Below are 13,047 nucleotides of genomic sequence, written 5' to 3' on the forward strand. Positions count from 1 at the left end.
GTCACACCATTCAGACAGACAGCACTCACATGGAGAATTTTATTGGAGGGGGAAGGGAGAGAAAGGAGAGAAAGAGTGCAGAGGCCTCATGGGAAAAGAAAGAGATACAGAGATACAGAGACACAGAGAGGCAGAGAGACACCAAGAGACAGAGAGAAGGGCCAGAAATGAAGGAGGCTGGTAGCCACATCATTTAAATGGGGCATAGCTGTAGTGAAGTAGCTAAAGGTGTTGACAGGACCCTGAGCAGGTCAGAGTGCCGCCTAAGTACTGGCAGGGACATCCTGCCAGGTGACAGGGGTCAGGCCACCGCAATGCCTGAATGCTTGGGAGCCCACTGGGAGATCCTAAAGGACTTTGAATTAAACACTTTGGAAATATCTGATCTGGCTCCTCCAGTTTCTCTGCTGAGGACACATAATACTAACAATGCTTCCCTTCACCTCACATCTTCATCCAGATGCCAATCAAAGACTTCCTTTCCTCCCTACACCTGGCTGTTACACAAATGGAACTATTGATATGATTTTGGGTTCTCCTAGAGAAGTGTTAGGTCCAAAGTACCTCACCCACTCCAATAGCAGTGCCAATGACAGTGTCCTAAACAGAAGGACTTTGACTGGATAAACAGAAGCCTGAAGTCAGGGTTTCTGTTTACCAGCAGCCGTATTTGCTCCATCCCCAAAGGTCAAGGAAACTGGGAAAGGACTTCTAATCTCCAGGTCAATCCTAACAGCTAGTATCAAAGACTCCAACCCTGCTGACTGTCAGGTAAAGTCTGCTTGCTTTTCTGACAGTTTGACTCTCTCTGACCCCTCTCACACTCATCCACAAAGGGACAAAACTGAGGCAGCCTGATTCCCAGTAAACCACTCTTTCTGCCCATGAGTGATCTCACTGTACCCTCACTCACAGTAAAGTACACTGGAGAGGGGTGCCTCCCTGCCTCCAGTGGGAAGCAGTCAAATTTGCTTGTCATTCAAACTCCCTAAGTGGCGGTTGGGGTGACCTCTTCAGAGGGGTACAATGAAAACAGGTGGCAGAGAGAGAAAAGGAAGTTCAGAGCAGGGGCCCCAAAATGTCCTTGAGCTCTGAACTCTCCCAAAGGGGAGCTCTGAACTCTCGTCTCCTCCTGAATGAATATCGATGCCCAGACAGTATAAGGATAAAAGCTCCAATGGGCCCAAACACTAATCCCTTCTGGTGAACAGCTATGGAAACACATCTCTAGATTTTCATGATAAAAATGGGTTAGAGCCTTCCCCCAATTCCTACATTCTTTTAGGGATGCCTCTTCAGGTATGGGGGGTGAAAGAAAGATGGAATCCACCCCTGGGCAGAGACCTGCTCCTGACTCCTCCTTTAAGGGTTAATCCTACCCCTAGGCAGACTGGTTCAACTCAAGAGAACGTGCTTTTCCTTCCAGAATTCCCACCCCCTACTGAAGCCCCTACCAGCCAAGACACAGTGAGATTCAGCTGTGTAGTGTGTGTAGGGGGAGATCCAGTTACTGGCCCTTACTCTTGGATGCTTTCTGGTCCTTGGTCTTTTCCCCTTTTGCAGTTCTGCAATATTTAATAAGAAACTGTGATGGTTAGTAGTCAGCCTGACAAGATCTAGAGTCACCCAGCAAACAAACTCCTGGGCAAATCTGAAAGGGAGTTTCCAAACTGGGTTAATTGAAGTGGGAGGATCCACCCTATAGTAGGCTGCACTGCAGCAATAAAAGGGTAGAGAAAGCTGAGCACAAGGGTTTGCTCCTGTTTCCTGACAGGAGATACTCTCAGGCTGCCATGCTTTCTCCACCTTCAAACTGAAACAAAATAAGCTCTTCCCTTTGCCACTAAAGCAAGAAAAGCAACTAATGCAGAAGCCACTGAACAGCTGGGTGGCCAGCTGCTTACTACTTAAACTGCGCTTCTTAGAACGGGTCAACAGTGTTGTCTTTGTCAGAGATATATTTTCTGCAAATGGCTCTGAATGTGGACAGTGTACTTTGCAGCAGGAGGAGGCAGAACAGTGAGCACAGGATGGGGGCGGAGTACACAGAAGGATTGGGCTGAGCATAACTGGCTTCTTAAGTCCAAGGGCAAAAAGGCTGAGTGGCCAAGCCAGTCTTGTCTGAGAGAAGCCGGCAGATCCCCTTTCCCAGCACTGCTTTAACCAGGGCTCCAAACTTTGCTGACTCATACATGAGTCCCAGGCCCCAGGTGAACTTAGCACCTACTGTCCACAGGATTACACAGCTAGCCAAGTGCAGGCTCCGAACGGATGCCACCAAATGTGTGAGGGTGTGACCAGGGTGTGAGCTTTCTAAATAGCTAGCCCAGAGGACAAATGACAGAGGCAAAGACCCGAGCTCTAGTGACTCTGTTGTGTTCAAAAGTGTTCACTGATTGTTACATGAATTCTAAAGATATGGTCTGGGCATGATTTCTTACCAACCATGATAGGACAGGCTCTTGGCATCCTAAGAGATGCAGAGCTCTGCTGCACAGAGGCTGTAGTCCTTCAGCAGGGAGAAAGGCCAGAAGCCCTCCTTGTGCCAGGAGGTTACAGAAAGCAAGGAGGATTCAGTTAAGTGTTCTTAGGAGACATAAGGAGTCAGTAGGTGCCAAAATCATCAGTGTTAGTCCCATCTGTGATGGCTGATCTTGTCATCGACTTGACCACACCGAGAATCAACTGAAATTCAAGTATAGTTGGGCACACCTGGGAAGGGTTTTTTGATCATTTGAGGTGGGAAGGCCCACCCTAAATCTGGGCACCCCTGGTGGCAGCCCGCATAAAAGGATACGGAAGAAGGAAACTTTGCTCTCTGCATGCCTGTCCTCACTCCCAATGGCAAATACATCTATCCTGCTGCTGCTGAAACATTAGTTTACTGTTCTTTGGGATTCCAACATAGATTGAAGACTGAGACTCATGGGCTAACTACTGGAGTCTTGGGCTTCCCATCAGGAGATAGTCATTGTTCATTGTTAGATTAGTCGCAGCTGGTAGACACAAGAACTTTTTAATATATATATGGAGTCATTGTATCAGTTATGTTCCTCTAGAGAATTCTAATACACTATTGTCTTGGTTAAGAGGAAACACCATAACTAAGGCAACTTATAAAAGAAAGCATTTAATGAGGGGCTTGCTTACAGATTCAGCAGAAGTCCATGACTGCTACTGCATAGAGCACTGGGACAACAGCTGAAAGCAAGCTCAGATCTTATCCATAAGCAGCAAGCAGAGTGAGACTGGGCCTGGTGTGGGCTTTGGAAACCTTAAAGCCCATCCCTAGTGACACTCAAAACACAAAGGTAACGCCATCCTGTCCCAAGGTTGTTTTGTACTTACCTGGTCATTTCTCAGTCATCTGCCCCCAGCAGTCCATAACCTTGACCAGGGTCCAAGCATGTTACGTAGTGTCTAGAAGACACCACTGAGCCTTGCAAGGAAAGCAGATTTTATCAGGCAACTCTAGATCCTTCACTAATGTGCCTACTTCAGGCGCTGAAGTAATTATCATTTTGTCTTTAAAAACACTGTACCCCTGAGCTTGGGCATGAGACTTTCTAGACCTGTGAGCCCACTTTTGGTCTGGCCATTAATAAGAACATTAATAAGAATAAAAATTTTACTTGGATTAATCGGTGTGATTGTCAGCAAGAGTCTAGGATAGAGGGATCATTTGCACACACCTCCTCCAATAAAGCCACACCTCCTGATCATACACAATATACCAACCAAAACCAAACAAAAATAAGAGTCTATGGGGGCCATTCCATGCAAACCCCCACAACCTTCCAGGAGCAGTGCTTAAAGGTCCTTTCTTCTCAATGCTTTTGTTATAGGCAGGGGTCCAGTGGGCAACTGCTGGGATTTCCAGGTTCATGTGTCCTTGAATAAGAATGCAGGTAATAAAGGTACACTTTACAAACCACAGTGTAACAAAGGACATTTTCCTCCTGTATTAGGTTCTTGGTAAGAACAGAACAGATAGAATATACATGTATGTAGATGGAGTTTCTGTCCTGTCCTGTCCTGTCCCACAGCTGTTCAGCCCCAAAACAACACACAGAGGCTTATATTAATTATAAACTGTTTGCCTGATAGCTCAGGCTTCTTATTGGCTTGCTCTCTCTTAATTATTAACCCATGACTATTAATCTATGTATTTCCACATGGCCTTACTTTACTGAAGAATACCTGGAGTCTTATCTTCCCAGTAGCTATAGGGCATCTCCCTCAAGACTGCTCCTCTCTCTTTCCTCTCTCTTAAATCAGGTTACATCAAATAGTAACCACAGTTGTCTCCTAATCTAGAGGCTAAGAACCTGGCAGTCGCTTGGCCCTGGAGGCTAGATGCGTCAGCAGGGATAACAGTCCCACAGTGGCTGTCTGTCACTGGGAAAGCTAACCCAGTAGTCGCTCAGCCCACAGGTCCAAATGTTACTGAAGATCTGGAAGGTTCCTGGAGAGCTTCTGGTCCTCATCAATGATGGAAGCCTGAAAATGCTGGTTGTAATATCATAGAAGGTTCCAGTGTCAGCAGTAACTGGGTGGGTAAATCAAAGCAGCAGCAAGAGAAAAGGTCAAGCAGTACTACCAAGACCCTTTCCCACTTTTTATAATCTGAGTTGCTTCCAGAAGGTGCAGTCCACAATCATTGAGGTAATTAGGGTGGTTCTTCAGGTGAGGCTTCTAACTCAGATGATTAAACTTTCGACAAGCTGACACTAAAACGAACTATTACTCCTCTCCTCTCTCAATTAAGCTAACTCATAACATTTTGTTGTTTTGTTTTTGAGACAGGGTCTTACTGTGTAGCTCAGGCTATCCTGGAACTCATTATATAGACCAGGTTAGCCCACCTGCCTCTGCCTCCCAAGTGCTGCAATAAAAAGTGTGCACCACTACACCTGGCTCACTCATGACTTTTGTATATGTTTATCTTTATGTTCGTTTTATCATGATCAAAGCATTTAACATGAATTAACATGAAAACTTTCTAAGTTTTTTTTCTTTTTGTGTGTCTGTATGCATATGTGGTTCATGTGACACGCACATGTGTGTATAAAGGTCAACATTGGGCATCTTCTTTAAGTACTTCCTCTTGTTTTTTTGAGACAGGCCTTGATCACTGAACCTGAACTAAACTGGATAACCAGTGAGTCCCATTGATCCTTCTGTCGATGGCCCACAGCACGGCACTGCCACATCCAGCTTCTTTCTGTATTCGATGCTGGGGATCTGAACTTGGGTTCTTATGTCTGTATTTCAATCCCCCTAAACCCCACACAGATCAAGTCATCCTTCTCTTACACCTAGTCTTCCTTCTGTTACCAATTTCTTTTTGAAACATTGTATTGCACTTTTATTTCGTGTGTGTGTGTGTGTGTGTGTGTGTGTGTGTGTAAGAGAGAGACAGAGAGAAAGAGAGAGGACAGCTCTTGAGAATTGGTTCTCTCCTTCCTTCATCCCTGGGGAGTCTCACAGGTTTGTCTGGGTCACCTGGCTTGGCAGCAGGCTCCTTTATCAGCTGCGCCATCTCACTGGCCCTGTTAATGATTTCTAATTCCATTACAATTTTATTCAGAGAGTACAGTTTTCATGACTCAATCTTCTTAAAGCTGTGACTTATTTATAATGAGTTTATATAGTGTCTGCTGATACATATTCCATGTGAAGTTGAGAAAAAATGTAAACAAGCCATCCCAATGATATGTTTTCACTTATAAGAGTTGCCGTGGTCATGGTGTTGCTTCACAGCAAAAGAAACCCTAACTAAGACAGGAAGCAAGCACTTTACCCTCTGAGCCATCTCTCCAGCTGCTTATATTTTTTTAAGAAACCAAGATGACTTCAGACTACCACCTGTTTCCATGCCAGGCTCTTTGCTAACACCAACTGTCCCCATACAGCCATGGTGACTGTTCCAGTTTTTTGGTTTTTTTTTTTTTTTTTTTTTTAATTTGGTAAAGGAACAGAGTGTTTCTTAGTGTCTTCTCTGAGAGAAGAGGCTCAGAAGGTCAGAAGGTGGAGACAGCCAGACCCTGCAGAATGAACTGCCTCTGGGATTACTTATACTTCTGCAGAAACTCAGACATCCTCTTCTTGATCATAGGGTCCAGCGTCGAAGAGTCCCAGTTTGGTAAGTTCACCAATCGGTCATGAGCCTCCCAGAAGAGGGAAGAACCGATGGCTAACTCCACCCGCATTCGCCATTCCGCAAGCTTGGAGCTGAGGAAGACATTGTGGTTACCCCCCATTGGCTATGGATAAACAAAAAGGAAGATGTGATCAGCATAGGCACCAGCTGCACTTGGGTCTTCTGTAGCCTCAAGGGTTACTTGCACCTGCCTTTGCAAAGAACTCATCTGCTGCCCGAGATGAGTTCTTCTTGGCAAGGTGTCAAAACTACACAGTCCATGTGAAACAGGCCTAGAGGACACTGTTCCAAGATGGTGACTCCAGATGCCTCCCACTTCTCTATGTATCTGGCCTTCTTCCAGGGAAGGAGGAATGGAGCTCAACTGCCCCCCTTCCCCGCATGTTGGACCTCCTTCTGTGATCAGGACAAGGGCAACAAGAGGAGGCTCAGTATGTAACCTGTTTAGCAGTTTAACTGCCTCATTAATAAATATGCACCCCAGGTGACAGGGGCACATGCCCCAAATCCCAGTACAAAGGCAGGTGGATCTCTGTGAGTTTGAGGCCAGCCTGTTTGGGGCAGGCCAGAATGGTTTTCCTTGCACAGTTCTATACTACACATTGGCCAAGGACTAAAGTTGCTACTTTTCATTCAGGCTGGAAACTATGATGGCCTCTCAAGACACTGGCCAATGGGCTGGGCATGTGGCTGGATAGATAGAGGACTTACATAGCATGCACAAAGCACTGGGCTCAACCTCCAACACACCACAAACCAGATATTGTGTTATAGACTTCTAATTCCCACACTGGAGAGGTGGTGGCAAGAGTATTTTAAAGTTCAAGGTCATCTACAACTAAATAGCTGGTTTGAAGCCAGCGTGGGACACATGAGATCCTATCTTAGAGAGAGAGAGAGAGACAGAGAGAGACAAAGAGAGAGAGACAGAGGGAGAGGGAAGGGAAAGAAAAAGGGGAGGGGGAAGGGGAAGGGAGAGAATGGGGAGAAGGATATTCGAAGTGTCTAACTTGGCCATCCTGCACACACCTGACAGCTGACATGAACTTTTACACATGTAAAAGACATGAAAAGCCTGCACCCCTCCAGGTCTGCCCCCTGTGCACAGTGGTGCCCACTGCTCAGACCCAGAGTTGGGAGAGCCACCTTAATGCTGTTGCCTCTGGAGCTCTGAAAAAGAGGCAACTGGGAAAGACCATGTCAGGAATCTTGTATCTTGTATACTTCCTGGAGAGTCCGACGGGAGGAGTGGGCATCTGGGATCCTGGCTTGTATAACCATGTATTTCTCTGCATCCCTGGTTCTCCCTCTGACTCTTCACCATACCATGAAAGCTTGTCAAGTTCCATGATCACAATGCCCACTGACTCAAAACCTCTGATTCTTCCTGTCACTTCCATATGGGTTCCACACCCTTCAGGGGTGGTCACACCTGCCCCTCTTAGTCTATCTTCAGATTCTAGCCCCTGAACTATCTTCCCTCTTCCCTGACTTATCCCCCTATGCCTCCTCCACACCATACCTGCATCATCTCCACCAGGGCCACCAAGTCAGCCAGTGAGATGTGATCTCCAGTGATGAACATCTTGTCCTGCAGAAACTTCTCCTCAAATTGCTGTAGGTTTTTCTTCACCTCCTCCATTGCACGCTCCATCTTCTCAGCAGGAACCTCCTCACCTGTGATCATTGGGATTAGTAACTGGGCAGGGAGAGAAGGGGACAGATGTAGAGGCAGTACTCCAGCCCTATCCCTCTGCCAGGCTTCGCTATCCCTGTCTGCTAAATAAAGTTTGGACAGTTCCAAGGATGTAAAGTAATTTCACCTCTTGGGCCATTTTCAAGTGGCAGTTACCAGGTATTAAGTTACCATGTGTTAAGATGGCTTTGGAGGCCTAGATAACAATGAATCCTATGCTTGGTGTATGCCTCACTCACCAAAGATTGGTGTTCTGAGAATCCAGTCCTCATGGTAATATGATAGGGGCTGAAATCTCTAAAACATGGAGTCTAACTGGGAGTGCTGCCTTCAAAAGGGATGGAGGTGGACACAGTACTTAAGAGAGAAAACTGTTACTAAAGTGCAAGAGTGGTACCCTGCCCTAGCTCTGGCTTCCTGTCTTAGCAGGCAACCCAGCTTGCACTTGATTCCATATCATCTGCTGTGAGGCCCTCCCTCTCTTGAGATAGTGCCTTGCTGTTTAGACTTCCTTTTTCCTAAACTGTGAGCTAAGTAAACCTCTTTTCTTCATAAGTTACCTGGCCTGAAGCATTTTACTATAGCAATGGAAAATGGGCTAAAAACACAAGCAGAGAATTAGAAGTAGGGATATGTGTGCTGGTTGTCACCTTTAAGTCTACTGATATTTTCTAATTCGGAACGAAGTCTCCTGAGTCTTTTCTTGGCCCTGTCCAGTTGCCCTTTGCCTTGCCAAATTTCCTCCTACTTAACACTTCATCCCACACTCTCAGTAGCTCTGAAAGGTAGGCTGGCATGGGATCAGGGAAAAGAGATGCTCAGTCAGCAGGACCAGGATGGACTTCAGGTTTTCTGACTGTTTTGTTGCCCTGTTCTTGAGCCCCAGGTTTGGCTACTCACCTTGATCCACAGTATCTTGTTCATGGGCAGCTGAATGGCTGTATGCTGCCAGGCCATGAACTCATCCACACGGGCTCGCATGTGCAGGTCTGGTGGGTACCAGTGGGAAGGTGCACTGTACTTGCGGCATAGGTAGAAGAGGATGGCTACACTACAGAAAGGGCAAGTCAGGGGCACTGCTTATACCTTCTGAAAGCAGGGACACCATCCCAGCATGGCCTTCAACCACAGGAAGGCCCCAGGTGCTAAATTCCTGCAAGGGAAGGAGAGACCCAAAAGGAAGCCTACATCAAGCTGACATGTCAGACAAATAACCAGCAAGGCACAGAGGAAGACTGGAAAGGTGCTCAGGAGTTGTTGAATGGCAAAAGAAAGGGCAATGCCACCCCTCCCAGAATTGCAAGCATTGGTGGCACACACCTTTAATCTCAGCACTCAGGAGGCAGAGACAGGAGGATCTCTGTGAGTTCGAGGCCAGCCTGGTCTACAGAGCGAGTTCCAGGACAGCCAGGGCTGTTACACACAGAAACCCTCAAAATAAATAAATAAAAAATAAATAAATAAATAAGGGCAATGTTGGCAGGACAAAGAATGGTAAGATCCCAGAAGGAATGGAACATGTGGCCGGAGGGAAGAGGAGAACTGCCAGAGATATTGCGGGGATGAGTTGTGGATGAGTGTTTGCCTCTGTGTGTGTCTGTGAACCTCTTGTGAGTTTGGTCCCCTCACAGACTGGAAGGAGTCTGAAGCCCCAGAACTAGAGTTACAGACTCTATGAAACACTCTGTGAGTTCTGGGAAGAACAGCTAGTGTTCTTAGCTGTGGGTCCATCCATCTCTCCAGCCCCTACACTGGTCTCAGAGGATATATTCCTCTAGTGAGAAGAGGTGGAATAATCTCAGGGAAGCCAAGATGATGGCTCAAGCTATAACCCATCAATAGGCATTGGTCTCTTGGGAGTGGGGATGGGATAGTGGGATGGGGACCAAAGGATACAGGAGAGGGTTTAGAGCAGTGTCCTGCTTTACAGGGAAGGACTGCCCAGGTTTGCTAATGACAGTGTAGGAAATGCCACAGGATGTAAGAGCAGGTGTTCATCACCAACAACAAGTGCACAGAGAGACCAGTCAGAAACAAAACAAACTGGAAAAAAAAAAAAAACAATAGAGGTTGAGAAGGTTTGCAAGTCCCACTAAAGCTCAGATTGGCACTAAATTTCCACCACAGGGGTTAGGTGGTGGACAGCTAAGGCTGTGGAGTTAGGAGGGCAGATGGATCCATGCAAGGATAAAATGATTAATAGATGGCCAGGTTGACACAGGTGACTTTGTTATTAATACCCTCCCTCCCCCTCTCTCTCCTCCCTCACTCGCTTGCTCATCATGTTGTAATCTCTAAATCGGTAGCACCCAAAGGGAAGGTAGATGCTAAGCAGGTACCAGTTCTATTCTCCTGGGCTTTGCAGCCTCTAGAACCATGAGCTAAAGTCAACCTTCTGCTCTTTGTAATCACCCATGTTGCCATATTCAGTCATAGTAACTCAAATTGGACTAAGACAGAGAACACAGATAAAGAAGAGTTTAAGGGGGACTGGAGTGTTGGCTCAGTGGTACTTGTTGCTCTCCCAGAGGACCCTGGTCTGGTTCCTAGCAACCACATGGCAGCTTACAACCACCCATAACTCTGGTTCCAGGAGATTTGATGAGCTCTTCTGGCCTCCCAGGCGCCAGGCATGTACACAGGTATGCACATGCATACATGTAGGAAAATACTCATGTACATAAATGTGGAAGGGAGAGAGAGAAAGGGAGAAAGAGAGAGAGAGAGAGAGGAAAGCCAAGTAAATATGAGAACAACAGGTACTTGAGTATGAGCTAGCTAAGGATAAAATCTGGGAAAGGTTAATTTTACTCATTGTCATAAAGGTATTGGGTGGTTATGTATTAGAGTAATTTCTTATTGGGATATTTCTAAGCATTCATAGGTAAAATGATGAGGTGTCTGGAAGGAGGAGGCAGGGCAAGGTATAGACAAGGCAAAGTGGATAGATAGCCACAGAGGCTACAAGATGGATGTGTGGGGTTTGTTGAACTCTTTGATACTATTCGTTCTCTCTCTCTCTCTCTCTCTCTCTCTCTGTCTCTCTCTCTCTCTCTCTCTCTCTCTCTGTGTGTGTGTGTGTGTGTGTGTGTGTGTGAGTGTAATTTTCTGTAGCTTAAAAATAGGTAAGTATGGATCTCTTTGAGTTTGAGGCCAGCCTTGTCTACATAGTGAGTTTTAGGCCAGCCAAGGTTACATAGAGAGCCCTTGCCTTGTCCCAGTAGATAAAGAAATAAACGAATGAATGAATGCTCAGGTCTGTTCCCATTGAGTCTCCCAGGGGAGCAGAGATGGGTCTCCCAGGAGGCTCTTACCTTTCAGATAAGACGAACTTTCCGTCTCTGAGGCTGGGGAGCTTCCTCAGGGGGTTGATTTCGATGTATTCCTTGCTATGGTGGTGACCTGAGGGGGGCAGGGACGGTCTGGGGCTTTGGGGACCCCAGAGAAAGGAGAACTTGGGCTTCTAGAGACAAAAGAGAGAAACTGAGGCCTTAAGGATCATGTGGCTTGTCCCAGGTCTCAGGGGAAAGCAGAGATAGCACAGGGGGTGGGGGTCAGGGTTAAGAAAGATCCCTCCTCTCAAATTCCTATACCCCAGCTCTTGTGACCCCCTTTTCCAGGGATCAAGACAGCCCTTTGGCTCCCAGAAGCTAGACGTTCAGCCTTCACCCAAGGCCTGAAGCCACAACCTGTGGATCAACTTCAGCCCTAGGGACCTAGGTCCCCTGATGTCTACAGAAAACTCCACAGCACGCAGGAATCCCTGCTGACCAACTGTTTGCAAGCGGAAACCCTTCTAGGGCTCCAACACACCTCATCCATATCTGCAGCTCCCACATCTATTATATGCTTTAGAAGTCTCTTCGAGCTGAATTTTAGAGACTCCTCAATGTTATGGATCCTAGTCCACTGATCCTCATGTGTGGTGTGTGGTGTGTGGTGTGTACATGCACAAAATGGGGATCAAACTCAGGGTCTTGCTTGTGGCATGATAGGCAAAAGTGCTTTATCACTGTGACACAGTCCTAATCCTAGAGCAGGTTTGAACACTGGGAGAAGGTGGGCACAGACTGGGGGAGGGTGGGCACACACCGGGGGAGGGTAGGCACACACTGGGGGAGGGTGGGCACAGAGTGGAGGAGGGTGGGCACACACCGGGGGAGGGTAGGCACACACTGGGGGAGGGTGGGCACACACTGGGGAGGGTGGGCACAGAGTGGAGGAGGGTGGGCACACACTGGGGAGGGTGGGCACACACTGGGGGAGGGTGGGCACACACTGGGGGAGGGTGAGTACAGGCTGAGTAACATATGCAGTGTCACATGGCAGTGGGTCTGTGTCCTGTACCAGCCTGGTTGTTGGTTGCTCAGATAACAAGATGTGAGACCACCAAAGGTGATGACAAAAGCCCTGGCTGAGAGTCTGAGGCTTTCCTAGTATCCCTCCTTCCTTTACCCACAAAGATCGGACTCACCCCAACAGGGAGATTGTCATTCATGGTGATGAGGGAAGGTAGGTTAGATAGGGACATGGCCTGAGCACCTTCACATCTGTCTCACCTCTGCTTCCCTTGCTGACCTTTGACCCTCAGAAATACTCTCACCAGGTGACCTGGCAGCATCTCAGGACCAGACTTGCTGGCAACACTGAGGACTGACCTTTTAGTAGATCCACAAATTGGAATTCAAAGGGGATGTCATTCTTCTTGGCAAAGATGTAGACAGCACGGCAAGGTGCCGACAGCAAGTCCATGTAGAGTTCCAGGCCCATGCTGAGATGTGTACTGAGCCCCACAGCTACAGTGGGCAGACCACCAACCTGAGTCTCACCTGAGCACCTGGCTCTAGACCCTCTCCCGCCAGGGCTGAGGACCCTGCATTCTGGAACTTAACATCCCTTGATGTTCTCATGAGGCCAGGAGACCTGGAACTCTTACAATAGCAAAGGTTCTGAGGAGACTTAGGGGTGTCCAGAGGCCCTGCCAGAGGGCTGGGACTGGTTCCCATTGAGCACATGCTCTGTGTCTCAGTCTCACAGGTATCTGTCTGAGAAGGGATCATGTTAGAGCATTCCCATGACCAGGCCTTCTCTGCAGGATAGGAGGAAAGGGGCTTTGCAGGTCCAGAATGAGAAAAAGATTGAGTTTGCGTGGCCTGAACTAAAGACTGGGTTATCCAGGGTAAATCTA

The 13,047-nt window shown here is 47.3% G+C and overlaps 1 protein-coding gene across 1 annotated transcript; it reads right to left on the reverse strand.

Annotated features, from left to right (window-relative positions):
- Positions 1 to 6,023: 6,023 nt before the first annotated feature.
- LOC127224111 (glutathione S-transferase theta-4) lies at positions 6,024 to 12,674 on the reverse strand. The gene is made up of 5 exons (XM_051186921.1): positions 12,518 to 12,674; positions 11,174 to 11,261; positions 8,760 to 8,910; positions 7,686 to 7,862; positions 6,024 to 6,266 (listed from the first exon to the last, which is right to left on the reverse strand). The coding sequence occupies exons 1-5, from the start codon at positions 12,627 to 12,629 to the stop codon at positions 6,072 to 6,074; spliced, it is 723 nt and encodes a 240-aa protein (XP_051042878.1). The 5' UTR covers positions 12,630 to 12,674; the 3' UTR covers positions 6,024 to 6,071.
- Positions 12,675 to 13,047: the final 373 nt, after the last annotated feature.

Source organism: Phodopus roborovskii, unplaced genomic scaffold (assembly GCF_943737965.1).
Source record: "Phodopus roborovskii unplaced genomic scaffold, PHOROB, whole genome shotgun sequence".
Lineage (NCBI taxonomy): Eukaryota > Metazoa > Chordata > Mammalia > Rodentia > Cricetidae > Phodopus > Phodopus roborovskii.

Coding starts and splice junctions, on each gene's coding strand:
- LOC127224111 (XM_051186921.1), bottom strand. CDS start 12,629: ATGGGCCTGGAACTCTACATGGACTTGCTGTCGGCACCTTGCCGTGCT. Junction 8,911..11,173: donor AAGTTCGTCTTATCTGAAAG/GTAAGAGCCTCC, acceptor CCCTTTCTGTAG/TGTAGCCATCCTCTTCTACC. Junction 6,267..7,685: donor CCCTGGTGGAGATGATGCAG/GTATGGTGTGGA, acceptor GTTTATCCATAG/CCAATGGGGGGTAACCACAA.